Genomic DNA, 20,903 nt, shown 5'->3' with positions numbered 1-20,903 from the left:
AAAAAACCTCAAGAACTGCAGTGAACTTCCATGTTGGATAGTGTTTACAATTTCCTCTTTTCACGTGTGAAGAAATGCCTATCACATCACATATATTTCACACTCAGCTACGATACATACATCCCTGACATCCCTGAATTCATCATAACATTAACAATTAATAGACTAATTGTCTAAGTCACTAATACAAATGGTCCAATGAAATCAATCGAAGTAATCAAGTATGAAACCGAACCCTGTGCTCGGAACCTACCAGTAGGCCTACTCGTTTGAAAATGAAAACGAACAAACTTCTAGTTTTACTGTTGACATTTTCTTCTGTTTCGAGAGATCCAGTTGTCAATTTGTTGCATACATTTTCATACATTCCAGTGGTAATGTAGTGAATCAAAAGCTTTTGGTTAGAAATCTCGCAAGATCTGAGTTGTATGCAACTCGACGCCGTGTGAATGTAGAGTTGTATACAACTTCAGTTTGTACAAATAATTCCATACAAGTTTTACCAACAAGTTGTGCCATGTGAATGCCCCCTAAGATATGCATGGTCATAAGACTAATCTAATGAAAGTAATTTTCACTTGATTCTGGATTTGAACTAGACTCGTAGATTGTATTATGATTATGAGCATGTAGAATTATCCGAGAAGTCATGTGATAGGTGGTTGGGTAGTCTGGTAGTTAATGTGTTCACCTCTTACACCAAGGTCCAGGTTTGATTCTCCATATAGGTGTAATCGGTTTGCTTTCTTGGTGCCCCCTGCTGTGATGGTGCTGGCATAGTGACTGTTTTCCTCTCATTTAGTAAGCACATGCTAAGCCTTTGGAAAGATTGTCTCGATTCCTGACAAGAACATTTCTTAAATTATGATACCATTGTAATTTTCTTCTCAGTTGTATGAAGGATGCCACTGCAATGAGCAGTTTTGACGAGTCAGACAGTTGTCGCTTTGAGAAGCGGTCGGAAAGTATAACTAACCGCAACCGACCACACAGCCAGGACTTCCGACCTCGCACAGTCAGTGAAAGTCACACACAGAGGTAAGAGAGTTCACACCACTCCCACTGTCACCCTTAAACCCCCTGTAGTGAGTACACATAGGGACAAATGTACAATTTGAAGAATACTCAATTCTGATTGGTGAATATAGTAGCAAATCTTCTTCAGAACACCTCAGAGTCCATCGTTGTGGGGATTTCAGGTTAGAATCGCTTCCCAGCCACCTTCGCTGGGGGTAAGAGGCAACCGGGTGGTCAGGATCACTAACTTGGTTGATTGCATGTCATTGTACCCTGACCATGTGGATGCTGCTGACAATATCAAGTTTAATAATTTCTGCAAATAAAGTTGAAATGACCCTCGCCTCGATGCAGATTGTCAAACCACCTGACACGGTAAAACAATCAACATCCGTGAGTAGAGAGCCGGAAGTACCGGTAAGCATTTGCATATTGCACATGTGACCTAACATGTGATAACCGGTGAAGCTGAAATCAATTCCCGCTGTTTTTACAGTTGTATTAACAAGTGTTGGAGACTGTGTGTACAAGTGATTGTGGAATAAACACGCTGAATGTGAAGCAAATATAAGCCTAGTTAGTTACAACATAGTTAATTGGCGATTAAATTACTCACCATTGTCTCTTATATGTTATTACTTCATAAATAAATTTTATTTTACGGGCACCAATTTGGTGTCGTACCGTGTAAACACAAAATGGCGACGTGTGCTTGAGTTACACACGCGACCTCTCATTGTAGAAAAACAAAACAACGCAAGATAAACATATTTTTATTGCATATATAAGGTTTGTGTGCGCACTTGTGATGTCCGTGTGCGAAATACGCTACAGTCGGAAAGCGCACGTTAAATCTTCTATATCAGTCAGACTTGTGATGTGTTTCAATCCAGGTCGCCTTATACACGGAGTTAAGGATTTTGGGTTGATTTTTAAGGCGTGTACAGGGGGGTCGTCTTATACGTGGGGTCGCCTTATACACAGCGATATACGGTAGATAAGTCCACATTTTGCAGAATTTTTACAGTTCTGTTTTCTCAATATATATCATTTTAGTATGATTAGGGTTTGAGAAGAGCACACATGTACAAAGTACAGTGACCACACACATTGGCAGACACAGTCTGACATGCACACCACCAGTGACCATGGTAACATGCATAAAATGCATTGAATTCTAAAGTGACAGGTGAATTAGAAGTATAGTGTAAAAGTAATCGCCACCACTTACCGTATCTGACTGTAGATAAGCCCATCTCATAGTTATATATAGTATATATAGTCTTCATTCCTTATGTATTGTAGGCCACAGGCCCATTATACATTACAGAGTATACAGTGAGAGAGAAACATTATAATACAAAATTTTAGGTAATTTACACAAGACGTAGTTTTATTGCTTTGTAAATGAATACGGATAGATTTTGAATGATTATTACATTATTTGATGCCAATAAAATATCAAACGTATGTATGGAGGGGTACAGGTAAAACGTTTTGGGTATATATTTTCGTCTTAAATGTACATATCGATCACAAATTATTATAAAATGAAATTCATCTTCAATTTGATTTTGATTGCAAGCCAGGCACAACCTTTCAGATTTTAACTCTCCTAGTTAAACTGAGGTATTAACTTGGTCCTTGGAGCATGTATGAAAATAGTATGTCTGGTACATAAACAGCATGGTCATGGTTATCAGTACTTTGAAGATATAGTAAAACCTGCAATTAAAATAACACAATATCAGAATATTTTATTCCTGGTAAAATAATAGTTCAGATACTATTTTTTGCGATCATTCTATCAATATTCTTTCCTGTTGTATTATTGTATATGTTTGAACTTTATCGCTAGTATGTTGGGAGAAAGTGTACAACTGATTGCTTAGTTTACGAGACAACACACACATTAATTTTAATCAATGGCATATAACAAAATGCCTAACAAAATGCCTAGCATATCAAGAATACAAGGGAAATAGTCAATCGCTGTCTAGTGACGTTTTATCTCAAACTTCAAATTTTTATTGACCAAGTTTGTTATTGTCTGTTAGGCCAAGCTTGTACTGTTGTGTTGGTTATTTACAAATCCACCTTGGTTATGTACAGGTGTTTCTCTATAACGCTCATCAATTATTTACCCCAAATGGTAAATCATCTTGTCTAGTGATGTGTAATTGCAAATTGCAAATTTTCATTGACAAAGTTTGTTATCGTGTTGTTCGTTCACCTGAAGCTATACAATGTAGTTTTTTTACCAACAGAAAAATAGTCTTTACAGTCAGTTTTGTGGTCTTTCTATTTAAGGGAATCCCCAAATTAATTCAGAAATGATATTAAAAAAAATAACATTGTGGAATTTAATCTTCATAGTAAGTTCAATATCTGGTACATGCCCCGTGAGCATTGATGCAGGTTGACAGGATTCAGGATAAACAGCAGTGATGTAATAGAGGTAGTATTCTTAGAATTATACACAATGTTAACTATTGTTTCATTTCTCTCATACATTTTAGTTGTACACTCGAAACCTCTCCTTAACTCATTCAACTGTATTTAAACAAGATGTTTTCAAGTATAAACAGTGACCTACACTACCTCAGTTTTCAAAACACAGAATGTTTTCTCGAATTTTGTATTGAATTACCTTCTCGCATCCTGTAGAAACTACAAAACTTCAGTCTTTAAACTGTGTCTCTGTGAATTTCAGTCCTCATAGAGTGAGAGTGAAGCAGATTGATGACCATCCACGGCCGGTGTCAACAGTCTATCCAACCAATCGCTCAACCTCACTGCCAGCAGATACTATTTCCCCAGGAACTAGTCCACTAATGTATGTGCTGCTGTGACTTCTGCTTATTGCTGGGTCTAGTTCTCAGCCCTAATTACACCCTCTCTGCTCTACTGTGTCTGTTAATCTGCACTCTTTGATGTACTGTAAAACCAGGCTTCTTGTCATCATCAGTTATATATATTTCTATACTTTTCATCACACTCATGATCTTGTCATGGAATAATTAACTTTGAGTTTGTGTTTTCAAACATCTAAATTCATTCTAAAAAATTCAATGTTTTTCCTACTTCACTATTTTATTCAACATGTATGTATGGTAATAACGTTTCTGACAGTTATCATATGCTTTATGTGAGCATTTTATGACATCGACTAAATATGTGACAAGTTGCCTGATTTGTTAAAATATTCTTTGAACATCTCATGTCTTCAGTTACAATTTAGCCTGGTATGTTATAGTCTTAACCCAGGGGGGATTCCAGGGTAGAATCAGTCCCCTGCAACCAATGCTGGTCGTAAGAGGGGACCATGTGGATTTGGTGGTGACACTCACTGTCTAGGCTGATTGCATGTCATCGTACCCCAAATGTGTGGATCGTTGATCACAATACCAATCACTGGATTGTCTGGTCAAGACTCGAAAACAAGTGTACAATTTGGAGAATACTCAATTCTGATTGGTGAATAAGATTAGAATAACAATCCAAATTGGTATCTCCATGAAATACGGAAAGTTATTGCACTGTGTTGGATATGTTCACTTCTGAAAAGCAATTCTTTGCTTCTAATGGTCATGAGCATTATGGTCAAAATGTATTCATCTGTATCATAAAGGGGACCAGGGTGGCCCAGTCATCTAAGTCGCTGCGATTCGCTGTGCAGAGTTGCGTCCCTTGGGCACACCGAAAACCTATGATTGTGGGTTCGAATCATGGTTCGGCCTATTATGTTTCTAGGTTTATCAGTGCCATACCCGTGCTCGTGGGTTTCACAGAAATGGTAAACGTTTGAGACCCGCATCACTTTGGGCTCTCCTCCCACATTATGCTGACACGCTATAACTGGAATACTGTTAAAAGTGGCGTTAAACCTCACTCACTCACTCACTCACTCACTCATTTACCTTGTTCTTATTTACTATTTTTTTTTATCTTATCCAGTAATGCAGGATAAGTATCAAAATGTAAAAGAAACAAGCTTATATTTTACTAATATTTATTTTCCAGGCACCTAGACATGCACCTGGGCCCTCATCGGTTCCGGTCCGACAGCGCGGAGTCCCGGGCATCCCGTTCCAGTATGCTGGCCGGAGCAGAGGACCTCAGTCCAATGGAATTCTTGTGAGGACACCTTATCTCCTGTAAAACAAGCCCTCCCCCATTCTGTTATCAGCCATTCAGGAAACAGTAGACTGTTAGTGGGCATGGCCTAATATGTTTCTTGTTTACGGACACATCAATGCACAAACATTTGCTCAGCTACCCAATGAAATGCCATGGAATCATTTGCAATTTTTTTAAATTTTAACCTGACTAGATTCTGGGGAAAAATCACTTGTCTTTGACTTGTGGTCTTGGGGCTGTGTCTATCTCCGCGACATTTCGAGCCTTTCTGCTACTAATTGCTTCTGGTGCTTCTGAAGCTACTCATTAGTCATGTCCTAATGTTCAACATCCTTCTGTTCTCAGACCTCCATCGTATGCCGGGACAATGTCGGAACATTCACCCCAGGTGATTGATGAGGAGGATGACAGCTACTTCGAACAGGACTTTAGTTCTCATGACTTCCCGTCCATCTCCTCCTCCCCTGCTGAAGGTAGGTGTTTGGTGCCTGTTTTACTGTTGTATGACCTGGTGAAGGTAAGTGTTCCATCGTTAGACATGCTGGCTGTTTGGTGCCTGTTTTACTGTTATATGACCTGGCGAAAGTAAGTGTTCCATCGTTAGACATGCTGGCTGTTTGGTGCCTGTTTTACTGTTGTATGACCTGGTGAAGGTAAGTGTTCCATCGTTAGACATGCTGGCTGTTTGGTGCCTGTTTTACTGTTGTATGACCTGGTGAAGGTAAGTGTTCCATCGTTAGACATGCTGGCTGTTTGGTGCCTGTTTTACTGTTGTATGACCTGGTGAAGGTAAGTGTTCCATCGTTAGACATGCTGGCTGTTTGGTGCCTGTTTTACTGTTGTATGACCTGGTGAAGGTAAGTGTTCCATCGTTAGACATGCTGGCTGTTTAGTGCCTGTTTAACTGTTGTTGGACCTGGTGAAGATAAGTGTTCCATCATTAGACATGCTGGCTGTTTAGTGCCTGTTTACAGTCCCCGGCCTTGCAGCATCCCTGCAAAGCCGTCGGTGAGTTAGTGAATGCTTTATGCAGCGATGAGCAAATGTTCAGCTATGTCACAGCAGCCTGTAAATACTTTGCCTAAACAAACCAGTGGTTGATAGCATGAGAATCAATCCAGCTACAATGACACACATGAGCCATTTGGCACGTCCTCTCCATCTAATGCCCATTCTCGTTGTCCCTTTGTTCTAGCCAGACATCATAACATCATGACAGCCCGGCGGGATCCAATGTTATTATTATGAACATGAGATCTCTTTTAATTTTTCTCAAGGGTACAATGTGTGAAGCCCATTTCTTGTGTCCCCCGCCGTGATTTTGCTGAAATATTGCTAAAAGCAGCGTAAAATTTTACTCACTCACGCACTCTTTTAATTTCTCTGCCAATTATTATCCAAGAGTTCAGTAGGTACTATTTACATGTTCTTCCATGTTTAAGGAGAAAGTGGGGTAGCCTAATGGTTAAGGTGTTTGTTTCACAATGTCGATGATCGATTCCCTGCATGGGTCCAATGTGGAGTCCTTTTCTGGTGTCCCCGCCCAGATATTGCTGGAAGCAGTGTAAAACCAATTCACTTACTTCCATGTTTCAGTGAAAACTCCTCCGGAGGTAGATGCTGGCCAGGCAAGCCCGTATATGGACATGCGTCCCGGGAACACCACTCCTCCCACAGCCACTAGCGGGGGAGGGTATGTCGCCATGAACCTTGGCTCCACCCATTCAGGTAGGCAGTGGAGATGTCACAGTGCAGATTCCTTAATGCCATCAACTGAGGCTGTAGGATTGTAGCATGGTTAGGATTAGTGCTGTGGAAAATAGCATGTGAGAAATTTGAGTAGACTCAAAGTGTTAATTTTTCAGTTTGATGTAGAGGTGTGTCACTCTATCTGGACATAGGATTAAATTTATAAGAGGCCAAAAGAAATACCAGTACTTGTGTTGCCAGTGTCTTGATCAATAATCATGACACGTGAAACTATTACTTGTAAAAGTCTCCACTCCCTCATCATAGCTCTAGTTGTCAAGAAAACTAATACAAACTTCAATATGTTAAAAATATAAAAAACTACCCACCTACCAGTCCCTGTGCGTCATGTGCATGTAATCTAAGACACAAGTATTTCTGTTGCTGAATCATATACATCAATTCACTTTGTCCTCGAAGAATAGATAGAGATTATTATACAAGCATGTGTGTCATACTGAATTTTAAAATAAGTGTCGGAATCCTTGAGTTTCCTCAACGACAGCGAGGGTAATACATGAATTCACAAGTTTCATAAAATCAGTATGAGACACAAGACTGTAATAATTTCTTTATTACCAATTATTTCTTGTTGAGCTCTCCTTTAGAAAAATGCTCAGATCACGACCACCATCATAGAAAAGCACAATTGTCGAATGACATCAACAATCTTCAGCTATGATGTTTCTTTTGTGACGTCATTCCAACAATAAGATTTGAATGACGTCAACAATGGCGTCTGGATGTCGTAAACAATACAATGGTGCCCGGGTGAAGTGATATTTGCACTGGTAATATGATTTTTATGAACTTGGTTATTTATTACCCTATGGGTAATAATAGATTCTTAGAGATGGGTAGAATTATTCTGTTGTAAGAAGGACTTTTCCAAAGTATTTTCTTACCTCTGAAGTGGATGTTATACTTAGGGGATGGCCGAGCTGTCTAGAACACCGCTGTTCACAAGGATTGTTGTCTTACTTTGGACACTACATGTCAAGCTCCTTACAGCGATAGTCCTTTCACGTAGCTCTCACCAGTCACAGTCACCAGTCAAAGCTCCCCACTGTGACAGGCAGGCCACAACCATGCGTGGAGCTGAACCCACAACCAAATGACCATTTTGTTTACAGACAAGTTACGTCTGTCATGACGCGGAATACTAAGTTATTTTCTTTGTTGTCAATTTTTAATTTCTATTTCATTCAACTATCTGTATGTATGTTGTCTGGAATCTCCAACCAATCTGATTAAACAAACAAAATATAAATTTGTCTGTAAATAATAAGTCAGTTGTAGTTCTTTTCAAAATTTCCCCCAAAATACACAAAAATATAAATGTCACTACATCTGGGGTTTAAGGGCAAATTTCAAGATTCTTGTTATCGCGACTTCCACCCTGGTTGCAGGGTTTTACCGGGAGTGTAACAAAGGTGTCGCAATGGGAAGGAGCTTGACACATGTTGGAATCACTGATTTCTAATTTGAAGTGAGGTAAACATCTAAGACCTGCATCAGCCTTGGCTTTTCTCCAACATAAGCTGACTCACCACAAAATAACTGAATTATTAGTTGAAGCAGCATTTGACACAACTCACTCACTCACTACCCCACATTGGGCTGAATTCCTCTTTTAGCTCCTCATGATGTAAGCACAGCCAGTGCCGAGATTGACGCCTACATGACGATGGGGCCGGGGAGGACCGTATCAGAACCTATCCCCATCAAGTCCGGGGTGCCTACCACGACCAGCAGTGGGGTTGGGGCTGGCGTGGGGGGCGGCGCCGGCTACATGGACATGAGTCACAGCTCCCATCTCCCCACAGTCAGAGAGGGTGGCAGTAAGTCAGACATTCCTCTCTCAGAAGCTGTTAGTAAACTGAAATTATATGATATTGTTGAATTGATTTAATCTGAAAAATACAACGATTTTACATGAATTATTATAAGTTTTCTTCTCAGTTTATACAGTTTTGATTTGGGCATTTTTTATCCTATTGTTACCATAGATAATTAGCAGGGTTTGAGGTTTCTTTGGAATTTGAACGATTCACAATTGTTTGTTTTCTCAGTTTTCAATAGCAATTGTGTTTGCGTCATACACCCCATCATGAAATCTAGAAGAATGAATTATTTTGTTTAACCTCATGTTCCTTTGATGACAGGTAATGAAGGCTACCTCCCCATGACCCCGAACAGTGGACAGAGTCCCATAGACAGTAGCCACCTGCGCCCCGAGCCGGCCGTGTATATGTTGTCGGATGATGCCAGTGAGTTCCCTAAGAGAACATATTCTCTGGGCAGCAGACCGCCTACCAAGCCCACTGCCAGGATCCCAAATGTGCATGACCCTGTTCCAATCAAGCGTGGAATCTTGGATAATGATGGTCGAAGTTGTAGTGCACCTCACCTCATCACTCACCGAGGTCGAAGTCTAAATGTGGAGTCTCCTACTCCTAGTGCCAGCCCTCTCAGTATGTCATATAAATCAGAGTCATCTTACAGATCTGATGATTCTGATTCCTTCATGGAGCTGGACTTCCACCGACCTCGCACAGCCAGTGACAGTCATGGCTACCGCCCCCGAGCATCCAGCTTTGGCAAGTCCCCCATGCAGGCATTGCAGGGTCATCGACCCCGGTCATCTAGTTATGGACAGAGTGCTCGGACATACAAGCTGAAACATGGAGCAAGACTGGGATCTTATGAATCTGTGAGAACTACATCTCAAGAGCTGCTACATAAATCATCCATAGATTCATTGAGTCATCGTAGCTCGAGAGATTCACTTAGGGTATCTTCTAATGAGTCATTGAGGAAATTGTCAGAGGAACTGAGAACAAAGACACACTTGTTAAACACGGACTACATTGACATGTCAGTGGAGAAGCGTAAGACTCCCTCCCCTCAGCCTCCGAATCGAGGGCGGGAGAACGGATACATGGACATGACCCTAGGTAGTCGCACAACCTCCCCAAGTCGGAGCAAGTCCTCGCATGACTCAGGTAACACCAGTAAGTCCCAGAGCTCAGAGAAGCTTCATGTCCAGGGGCATTTAGAAGACACATACATCAATGTGGAACCTTCTGAAATGACCTCTTCATCTTCATCAGGGTCTGCCTATATCAATTTAGACCTTCAAGATCAAGGTCAAGGTCATCATGCTCGGCATTCAGGTTCTGTTCAAAGTCAGTGTCGATCAGATTTCAAAGGCTCGGACAAAGTGAAACAGACAAATGAAACCGCCGATTCCTATGTTATGTATGAACCGAGTGTGAAGGGTGGTGGGCATGCAGCTGACGAGGGTCATCAGCCAGTGACATTGAGACATGGAAGTGGAAGTACAGACTCCCTGAAGAAGAAGTCCAGGCAGTCTGGAAGCCAAGAGAAAAGCAAAAGTAGAGATCACCGACGTAAAAGTGGGGTATCTTCTTCGAAGAGGAAGTCTCACATTGATGAAACTAGAGATGTTCATGTTTCCAAGGTGATACAGTCGTCCCATGTGACGAAGAGAGACTCTTCTGCTGCTGCCGCTGGTGATGAGTACGTAGTGTTTGCTCCAGCAGGACATGCTGCGAAAGGAGCTCCTTCAGGCTCGAAGACAGACAGATCCAGAAGTGAGCCTATACGTGCTGAATCTGAGTATGTAGGCTTCGAACCAGGGAATCTAAGCTCTGGATCAGGGTTCTCTAAACCCCAACCAGTGAAATCATTCTTTTCTTCTGGGACAAAATCTGAAAAAGAGCCACCAAAATCTGCCTCAGGAGATTCACGGGTAACAACATCTCAAAGTGGTCTTGCTTCATCCAAATCTGCGAAAGCAGAAGAAAGTGACTATGTGTTAAGTTCCCCAATAGGGAGCACCCCTAGCATACCTAAAGGGGGAGACAATCAGGGTGACTATGTACTCAGTTCTCCTTTAAAAAGTTGTGCACCCCCCACCTCGGGGACGGGGGATGCCAGTGACTACATGGTTAGTGCTCCTGTGAGACACACAGGTACATTTGTTCGGGATGAGGGGAAGAAGAAAGCCTCAGGTTGTGTTGGTGATGCTGCAGCAGCTACTCGGAAGAAGTGTTCCAATATAGTCCCACAGTCTGCCAGTAGCGCATATTGTAACTTACAAATTTCTCAGAGAACAATGGCATGTCATGAGGGCACATCCGTGGATCCTCCATTATCTAATACTGACAAACTGACTCAACAGAATACAGGAGAAATGTACAGTGGTATTGCACCTAGTGGAGTCAGAGAAATACCAAAGCCTCAGTCCAGAGTAGAGACTGTGAAGTCCCCATCAGGAAACAGGAAGGAATTTGAAGGGACGAGAGCCAAGCATTGTTCAGGAAGTGCTGTTACTGCTTCCCCAGCACCTGCTAAGACTGCTGGCATGTCAGGAGGTGAAGGTGAACTCAAGGTCAAGGATGGTCAGTTTCTGGAAGAACCAAATGCCAAGACCTTGACCCGCCCAGGGAGCACACCGGCCATGCTGACCTTGGATGAGACCCAGTCCAAACCGGCTGCTACCGGGGCCACACTCAGTGTTGATCCAAATCCTCGTAGTCGGCACAGCATCAGTGATCTCAGTGCGTATGAGCAGATGACGTTCCCTAGCAACACGCTGTCGTCACAACAACACTCATCTAGCAACACACTGTCGTCACAACAAAACTCGTCTGGCAACACACTGTCCTCGTCACAGCAATTGGCAGCCAGCAGTGAAAAGGTGCTGAATTATGCCTCTCTAGATCTTGGATCTTCTGAGGCCGTGGGTGACAGTGACAGTAACTTGCGCTCACCACGGACAAAAAGTCGCCATTGTTCTGCTGCTGACGATAAGGGGGAGCCACCTCTTTCTTATGCTCAGATAGACTTTGAGAAATCAGAGACTCTGAAAGCTGCAGCTGGAAACAAGGATGTTAAGTTTACATTATGAGCTGTTAATTTGTTAATTGATACAAGAGTCATTTTGTCTTCATATTAGAATTGAATCGCATTATAATCAGATCTTAGTGCTCACTTCCGCTACACAAAGACCTGAGGACACCCATTACAGGTCGTGTCAGAATCACCTTTCAAATACCGACAAATAAATGACTAACGAGAAGTCAACATTAGCCAATCAGAAAGCAGCTCACTCCATTTCTAAAGTTCTCAATTCAAAATTTGAAAACTGAATATGAGACAATTCTGAAATGTCTAATAGATGGCCGAGATAGTATGGCTGCACTCTTTCATTCGAAATGTTTATTCCACTGAAGCGAGAGACAGACGATGATTTTGATGTTCGGAATACCCTGTGATAACCTTTTTGAGGTTGCATGATTAAAAAACACATTCTGACTCACTTTCCAAGTCTGGTAAGCGATGTTCTGATTGGTCGGATGAAAAGTCATTCAGATGTGACCCTTAGTGGGATGTCTGCAGATCCTTGTTTAGTGGTAGCAAACACTAAGATCTGATTTTATTGAGATTGTATTAGAATTTCTCTTCAGTGGGTTTCTCTCACAATGATAAATTGTCGACTGCCTAGGAGAAGCAAGTTCAACATATCCTGTCATCTGGATGCTATATTTGGTGTGAATGTGTGCTGATGTTACTGATTCTATATGAAATTGCTTTTGTAATGTGGCTCTTGTTGGTAGGGCATGGCCAGCTCTTCTATACCGTCAGAGTGTTGACGAGATCTCCTGTATATGTGGCCGGCGTGACAGTGCAGGGAATTTTTATATATTAAATCTATTCATTTAGTTATTTAAATATATCTTAAACTGCAATATATTGCTGAGTAGCCTCATTTGTTTATTACCATGTGACCTTGAACTGTGAGATTGATGTCAGCGTCAACGCACATAAACATGGCATGGTTCAATATTCTCTGCTGAGATTTAACTCTGCATATCAAATATGTTCATACCAAACACTATTCTACTGCTTGTTAGCTCACCTGGCCTAAGGGGTCATGTGGATTTGTGTCATGATGAGTCATCCATTGTCACATGATTTTTCGTAAGGTTTAATTTCACTTGAGCGGCTATTGAGCTAAAATTTGCAGAAATGTGGTGACTTCTCTTTAGATTGTAAATTGATGCTGGCCCATATGGCAACTACAGCAGCCATATTGGATTTCATAAATGAACTTCTTTTCTAAACTCTTGAGTTCGTTTGGCTTATTTCGCTGCTATGTAATACCTCGTGGCACCACTAGAGTAGTGTTCTTTCGCAATTTCACTCAAGCCAAACCAAAACAACAGCGACTGTGAAGTCTTGTGCAGACATTCTTGTCACATTTTGGGTGTCCTCTTGTGATTTTTGTACCTGTCTGTAATCCAATATGGCCATCATGACAGCCATATTGCAGGGAAGGGATTCTTACCCACTATTCTGAGGCAGTCTGCCCCACATTAATCCTTTGGGTAAAACAGAAAAAGTAAAAAATTGTTTGTTTGCCCAATTGTTATCACATTATTTCGGCGAGTGTTGAGGAATTTCAACTGATATCCCAATATCGACTTTCATTCAAGATTGTGTGCCGTGGATCTTAAACACCTTCCTTCCTCAAGTTAGTTAATCAGTCAGAGCTAGTAAGCAAAAGGGCTTTTTATATATTTATATATGACATTTAAGGCGTTGTGCTGGCACAATATGAACCTATAGGAATGATAATAGAATGTGTTTGGGGAAAAGCTGTTGATTTTAACCTTGGAAATGATATTTGTATTTTTAATGTGTTTGTGGTTATGATTTTGATTAGCTGTTTGATAAAATAATGATTAACTGTAGCGTATGAAATGTAGAATTTACTCCCATGTGAGGCAAACCTTTCTCCTGATTATTGGACTGAACCACTGATGATTGATTTATCAAGATGATAAGCCCTAAAAACTTTGAGGCCCAAAATTCTGGTTGGCAAGTTGAAAAAAATATATTATAAAAAAATCCAATTTGAAATATTTTGTTTTGATTTCCTCAAAGTGTTTAAAAAAATGGGAGGCAGGAAAAGTGTTTTAAATGATTTATGCATATTGATAGCAACAGTAAAAAAGTTGGTATGTTTTAGCATTTTACTAGTTTCTGGTCAACAGAATGAAAAAACCCTGCTGCTTATTTTATTTTATTTTTCAATTTTAGATTTTTTCGAGTTGGCAGATTTGTAGACCAAGTTTTAATGAATTTTCTGGCCTAAGGAGAAATCAAGGTGAATCCTGATATCACAGAACAGCAAAAAAACAATGGTAAACCTGGCTAAATCTCATGCACCATCATAACATGAGACCTGAGAGGTAGTTGTTCAGTCTGATAGTTGTGATAGAGTGCTTGCTGTTGCTCCACAAGGGGGCCTAAATCCATCTGTTGTTATGACAACAGAGATCTTGTCCCCAGTTCCTTGTTTCTCTAGGGTCTCACTGTTGCCTCCTATATTGTTACGGGTGCCAAACATGTATCTGTTACCATGGTTACTGTTAATTTTTAATGGCACACTATTAAAGTTGAAGTTTGTTGATCATGAAAGATAGCAGACAAATTATTTACCGGTTGCAGTATATTTTCAGCCACAAGTGCATTGTAAGTTGTGTTCTCTGCTGTGCTGTTCCGGGGGGAACTCGGACTAGCGATGATTTATATTTTGTAAATGTTAAAATATGAAGAAACATTGCAGGGAAAACCCAGCACCGTATTTTGTGCACTTTTAATCAGTTGTGTTTTGTGAATGAGTACCGATCTACCAAAGATGACCAGTATTGGATGAAATATTGTACTATTGGAATTGTTGAATTTGACGAAATTAATGATGGTAATGTGCTAGAAAGGGCTGAAACTATATATATGTTCATTATTGATATTGCTAGACTGTATCACTGTCTGCACAGTATATGATGGAAAGACTTGGTGAGGAGTTTGTTGTTTGCAATGCTGATTTCTACACTTAAATGGTCACTATGCTGATCGACTGATCCAGAGAAGTTTGAATCTGTGTATGCCAATCTGATTGGTTATTTAATTGTTCCTTTGAACTGTTTGGCTGATCAAAGTGTGTCCTTGGATGTGATTGGCTGATGTTTTGTTACCTTGGAATTGATTGGCTTGTTGAATCATCTGCTTCTAAAACTTTTCCAAGTGTATGGCTGCTAGACATGTATATTATATATATTGTTCTTTTGTTTGCTTTACTTGAAATGAGTATGATCATTATTGTCTGAAAGTTCTAAGTTGTGTTGGTCCAAATAATTTACAAAGTTTTATATGGTTGTTTGATTTTATTGGTGAACGTGAAGAAGAAAAATGTTGCCTGAGATAAACATGGGAGACTCGTGACCAAGCCAGTTGAAGCTGGAGCCCATTGTATACAGGCACCACATGGGACGTTATTGTTTTGATAACCAATGCATAAATATCACCTCTAATTGAACACAGTTTCACACAGTATATTTAACATTTAATCTATGAAGAGGAGTGATAGTGAGTGAATAGGGTTTTAAGCCACTTTTAGCAATAATCCAGCAATGTCATGACAGGGACACAAGAAATGGGCTTCACACATTGTACCAATGTGGGAAATCAAACCTGGGCTTTCGTTGTTACAAGCAAAAGTTTCAATGATGAAGCTTCCCTGCAGCCCAAGAATTAATCAAATCATGGTAATTGTTAAGTCTTTGATTGGCATTTATATGTGAAACAGATAAGGAAAGGTGATGAAGGAGTAAGTATATACTCCGAAATGTTGTATTCCTCATAATAAAGAAGTTGACATCTATAAATTGTAATTGTTCTTCAGCGAGTCGGATACATTTATGAAATTCATAATTGTTTGTATCAGTTTCACATTTATTTCTGAACCATTTTTGAACAACTAAGGTTGAATGACCTCACTGAAATGGCTACTTCAGGAAGAAAGATAACGATGTGATGTATGCTTGAACTAGGCCCCATGCATGAGAGTGTCTGCGAGATATTTGCAACACTATATTGGTAATGCAATCATGTGTCTTACACATGTACACATGATGTGACATGCAGTAAGAAAGGTGGAACTAGCTTGGTGGAAAACATCATGTAATATATATGACTGTAAAAGAGCTTTACAATTTCTCAGGTAAACGTCAGACTTGCGTCCAGATAGTGCCAGTGTTTTATTATATTTGCTAGCTGCTAATATATCCCCAGCCCCGAGTCTTTGCATGTAGACCTGTCCATAGACATAGTGTCCTTTGATGGAGACAGAAGAACAGTTGCTTCAAAGACTTTTCTTAAAGGGAGCAAAGTATGTTTTAGATAAAATTTTTGTCATTTTAATACGTGTGCTCCAGATCCCCCAGATTTGACACATCCTTAGAAACAAGATTTTCGATTTTAGCCTTTTAAGGTTCCTGTGTATATTCTCTGCCTGTGAAAGACTGGGTGTCTCGTGTCTCTTTCACTGCAAACATCATGTACCACATATACTTGTTGCTTTGCTCTTACAGCTTCTTTAGGTTTAAGTTCTTGATAATGTAGTCGTTCCAAATCCTTAAATATAACTTTAAAATGTAAAATTTCATCACAGCAAGAATTTATTTCTTCACGAAAGGCATGTAAGCAACAGTTATGGAATGCAACTTCATTGCATATTAATGCATGTGTACCAGCAATGGTCTCTTTTAGTGTGAAGTACTACAATTAACAACTCTATTAAACTTACACAACTCTCTAACTATCCATTCAAACAAACTACGTATGACTTTCTCAGATCAGGCACAGCAGATTCCATCGTTTCAGGAGATGTTTACCTGTGTGAAAAAGGCACAGGTGTTTTACAAGCTAATGTTTTAGTACCTTGCAATAAATTCATCTTGATTAGTGATGATTGTTGATAGATCTTGATTTCCTGTTGTCAATGAGTTATATATTTTATGTCAGATTTTATGATGGATATGTTTTTTATTTCTGTTGTGAAACATGCAATGCCACTCAATGCCATGTTGTAAATGTAGTCACATAAGGATTTTATTTGTATTTTATGATTGTCAATTTCAAAATATATTACATCATGTGCCCATTCCCAATCAAAGCATAATATTGTTTCTAACAACAATAGAATAATAGAAATCTCATTTGAAATTTACTTGGCTCATCAATGTGATTTTTTAGTGATTCTGAGTGTCTTTGACTCCGAAATTTGCATATTGTCGTGTTTACAAATGTACATAACTGCATAATTAAACCGGACAGTATACATAACAAAGCTAGGTAAGAATTCATTAATTCTTTGTCAATGTTTTAGAGTTTAATTTTTTTCTTAAATTTACTTTTAACAATATTATTTTTAAAATCAACTTTCAGAAGCTTGTTTTGAATTCAAAATTCACTTTTATGATCATATATCTGTTTTTATCTATAAGAAGAGACACACCTACTGACCACTACAGTTTTCATATAGCCCTCTTTGTCGTCCAAGTTCACATTGATTCCAAACTCTACAACTTCTACTACTTCAGTTATCCAGAGAACATTGAACAATGGTTGTCACATGGTGTATGTATTTGGAAGCAAGGCGTCTAGCAGCCATACAAGTTTGTGTACATGTCAGCATGATTCTGCCGGCCTGAGAGCTGGCTGGCTAGCTGGGGGACAGTCCGAGGAAGTCATTCCCTGTATGTTCTCATTACCAGAAAGTGAATGTCATGTATACATACAACTCGTCTTCTGTTGTTTGTTCTGTATGTCCTTATAGAGCTCTCATCATCATTTGGGCAATAGGGTAGCCTTGTGGTCGAGTGCTCGCCAATAATGCTGAAGGCCCAGGTTTGATTCCCCACATGGCTGAATGAATGAAGGTGCCATGGCTGGAACATTACAGCCCTCAAATGGATCCTTTTCAATGAAGACAACCTCCACTGATCGCCGACTTGGTTGACCACATCATCGTATCCCAATTGCGTGGATCGATGCTCATGGTATCAATCACTGGACTGTCTGTTCCAGACACGATTATTTACAAACTGCAGTCATATGGCTGGAATATTGCTGAGTGCGGCGTTCAACAACCAACAAACCTTCATTGGAGTTTGATTTGTCCTCGGCACAATTGAGTTGTCTCCAGCTGGTGTGTTTTGAAGGCTGTATATGACCAAGCTGATTGTGTATCATTGCACATGTTTGTGGTGTAAACAGACTATTGAGGGTTGGGCTGCGACAATGGCTTCCATGTATGAACTATGCTTGGATGGGTGACCACAAGGATCCAGTCAGTATCTTTATCTCGGCTTCATCTGTGGATTGTTGCTCACATCATCATCCACACTCTAGACATGGGACTGTCTCCGTGGTCTAGTGGAAGAGCGTCAGCCCGGGGAGAGCAGAGGGTCGGGAGTTCGATCCCCAGCCTCGTCATACCAGAAGTCATTTGAAGATGGTACTTGTTACCCTGCCTGGCGCTCAGCATTAAGGGGCTAAAACAAGGACTGGTTGGCTTGTATACTGTGTCTGAATGGGGTGTTCATGTTAAAAACTTCGGCATGATATCTCATTGGCTAGCATTATAAAATCGTCATTAGTCCAGACTACAGGCAGTCACTCACACACACACGCCTGTGCATGCCTTCGCAAAATAAGTGCAATAATCTTGAACCCAATGTTAAACCACATTTCACCTCACCCCACTCCTCATGGACATGGGCTTTTTTATATTGCAAGGTACACACGCAATGTCACACACAGTGGCACAATGCTCACAAATGTAGAATAGGTCTTCAGCAACTCATTCTTGTAGGAGGCGACAAACGGGATTGGGCTGGCTGACTTGGTTGAAGCATGTAATCAACCAAATTGCGTGGATCGTTGCTCATGATATCAATCACTGGATTGTCTGGTCCAGGCTCAATCATTTACAGACCGCCGTCATATAGCTGGAATAATGCTGAATATACCAACCACAACCAAATCTCATTTCAACTATTAATCGAAGCGTTCGTAAAATACGCACATTACCTTGACATGAAGTCCTGGCTAAGACGGTCTTATGGAAATGTAATATACTACTCAAAAGAAGTTAGGGATCACCCAATTCTTTCATATTGGTAATGTTAATCTGTCATGGCATGAGAAATTAACTATTGTAATATGAAAGAATCAGGTGATCCTTAACTTCTTTTGAGTAGTATATGTATTTAACCACGTCACTCTATTTAAAAAAACAACAGCAACATTTCGAGGTTGGTTCCATAGCTATTATTAGCTTCGTGTAATTTTAAACGAATCTAAGGCAGGTTCTGGGTATTTACTCAATCTCATTACTATCAGATCTTTTACCCTGCACAATCAAAATGAAGAATGCCTTGGTTCTTCAGCCATTCAGATGTCAACTTTCTTAAGTGTTTGCTTGTTGTTTAGCGCCGCACTCAGCAATATTCCAGCTATATGACGGCGGTCTGTAAATATTCGAGTCTGGACCAAACAATCCAGTGATTGACATAATGAGCATCGATCCACGCAATTGGAATACGATGACATGCATCAACCAAGTCTGACCACTCGATCCCGTTAGTCGCCTCTTATGACAAGCATGGGTTGCTGAAGACCTTTTCTTTCCCGGATCTTCAAAAGTGATAAGGCGTCATTTCATTACCACCATGATTAGGAAAGTTTGATCATAAACAAAGGAAACCCGACCCAGAACACCAATATTTCTTCCATGCATTTTGGTTGTAGGTGTCATGGACCCCAGAAACGGCCGTGTTTAAAATGCCCACAACAAAATAATAGCGCGGCCCTTATTATTCTCATTCGGAACTGCTCGTTTTTTATGTTCGTATGAGACATGGAGAAATCAGATATGCTGCTCTGAATGCTTCGCCTCTCAAAGCCTTGATACAAATTGGCTGTGTGAAAGTTGGCCCGATGCTACACGCTATGGGGTGTTTGTGCTGGATATTCACGCAAAAAGGTTTGGTATTGGAGAAAAAGGTCTGATTTTGATGAGAATAATTAATGGAGATAGGATACGCTTGTCGCTATATGGCTGAAACAAGGCCGATGCGACGTTATATTATAACTTCCTCATATGATACATTTAATAATCGAGGGTTATGCGTTGAAAGTTCAAATTATAACAGTGCCTCATATTCAGACACAGACACAGACACATTACTAACACAAACATCACCGGTTCAATAAATATCGCCTTGACCACAGAGATTGCCTTGGCCACTTCGTTGACCTCAGCCTGTGGAATACCCAGAGTATCTTACCTGTCTACTTAACATGCGATCTCGATTGTTGAGGTCCAGTGATCAGCACATTCTGCAAGTTTCTTCATATGTGCGATCGCTCTTTCGAAAGATATAGAAACGGAGTTCGTCCGCCCGCTTCTTAAAGGGGTCAAATTTTCTCAAAAGCTATAAAAGTCAGAGAAATGAAATTTTACACACTAAAGTTACTGGTCATGATCTGAAATGAGTTCGAAAATTGGTGTCGTAAATTCATTTTTCAGAGAATTATGGGCCTTGCTCCGTGCCTGTCACCGTAGTGTATAGTGTGTGCAATGGGGACAGGTTTCCTCAGAAACTACTGAAGTTACTTGAATGAAAGTTTGCGTGCTCTTCTAAGAGATACTTGCCAAGACTGAGTTCGTAGATTGGTCCTGTTATGGCCCTTGATCCATGTTCTTATACTTGGTGCATAGTGTCTGCAATGTGAACAGGTTTTCTCACAAACTACTGAAGTTAGCATATCTAAGAGATACTTATCAAGGCTAAGTTATATTTTCCATTGAGGCCTTTTGTGTGTATTAATTTCACATTTAATCATTTTTTTTCTGATTACATAAAGGCACCCAAGTGCCTAACTCTTCTTAAGGCTTTATAAGACTCTTTTTTACAGCTAATATTCACTATTATATGAACAAAGTTCTAACGTGACCCATGGCGGGGGATAGTGATAGCGCTATTTTCTTGTTTGTGTATCATAATAATTGTATGTGGTTAATGTCCGAATACATTAGCCAAACCACTTGTTCCCTT

At 40.2% G+C, this 20,903-nt stretch overlaps 1 protein-coding gene across 2 annotated transcripts in view; it reads left to right on the top strand.

The window, feature by feature from the left end:
- Positions 1-17,581, top strand: part of LOC124139711 (insulin receptor substrate 1-B-like) — a 47,366-nt gene extending 29,785 nt beyond the window's left edge. For both annotated transcript variants that reach the window (XM_046506996.2, XM_046506997.2), the window contains 7 exons: positions 892-1,038; positions 3,731-3,853; positions 5,041-5,154; positions 5,503-5,630; positions 6,754-6,885; positions 8,544-8,747; positions 9,072-17,581. In XM_046506996.2, coding sequence (XP_046362952.2) covers positions 892-1,038; positions 3,731-3,853; positions 5,041-5,154; positions 5,503-5,630; positions 6,754-6,885; positions 8,544-8,747; positions 9,072-11,842 — 3,619 coding nt within the window. In that variant the 3' untranslated portion in view covers positions 11,843-17,581. The remainder of the gene's footprint in view (positions 1-891; positions 1,039-3,730; positions 3,854-5,040; positions 5,155-5,502; positions 5,631-6,753; positions 6,886-8,543; positions 8,748-9,071) is intronic.
- Positions 17,582-20,903: the final 3,322 nt, after the last annotated feature.

The sequence above is a fragment of the Haliotis rufescens genome, unplaced genomic scaffold, assembly GCF_023055435.1.
Source record: "Haliotis rufescens isolate VD_foot unplaced genomic scaffold, xgHalRufe1.0.p SCAF_1, whole genome shotgun sequence".
Taxonomy (NCBI): Eukaryota; Metazoa; Mollusca; class Gastropoda; order Lepetellida; family Haliotidae; genus Haliotis; species Haliotis rufescens.
This window is presented reverse-complemented; position numbering and strand designations above follow the sequence as displayed.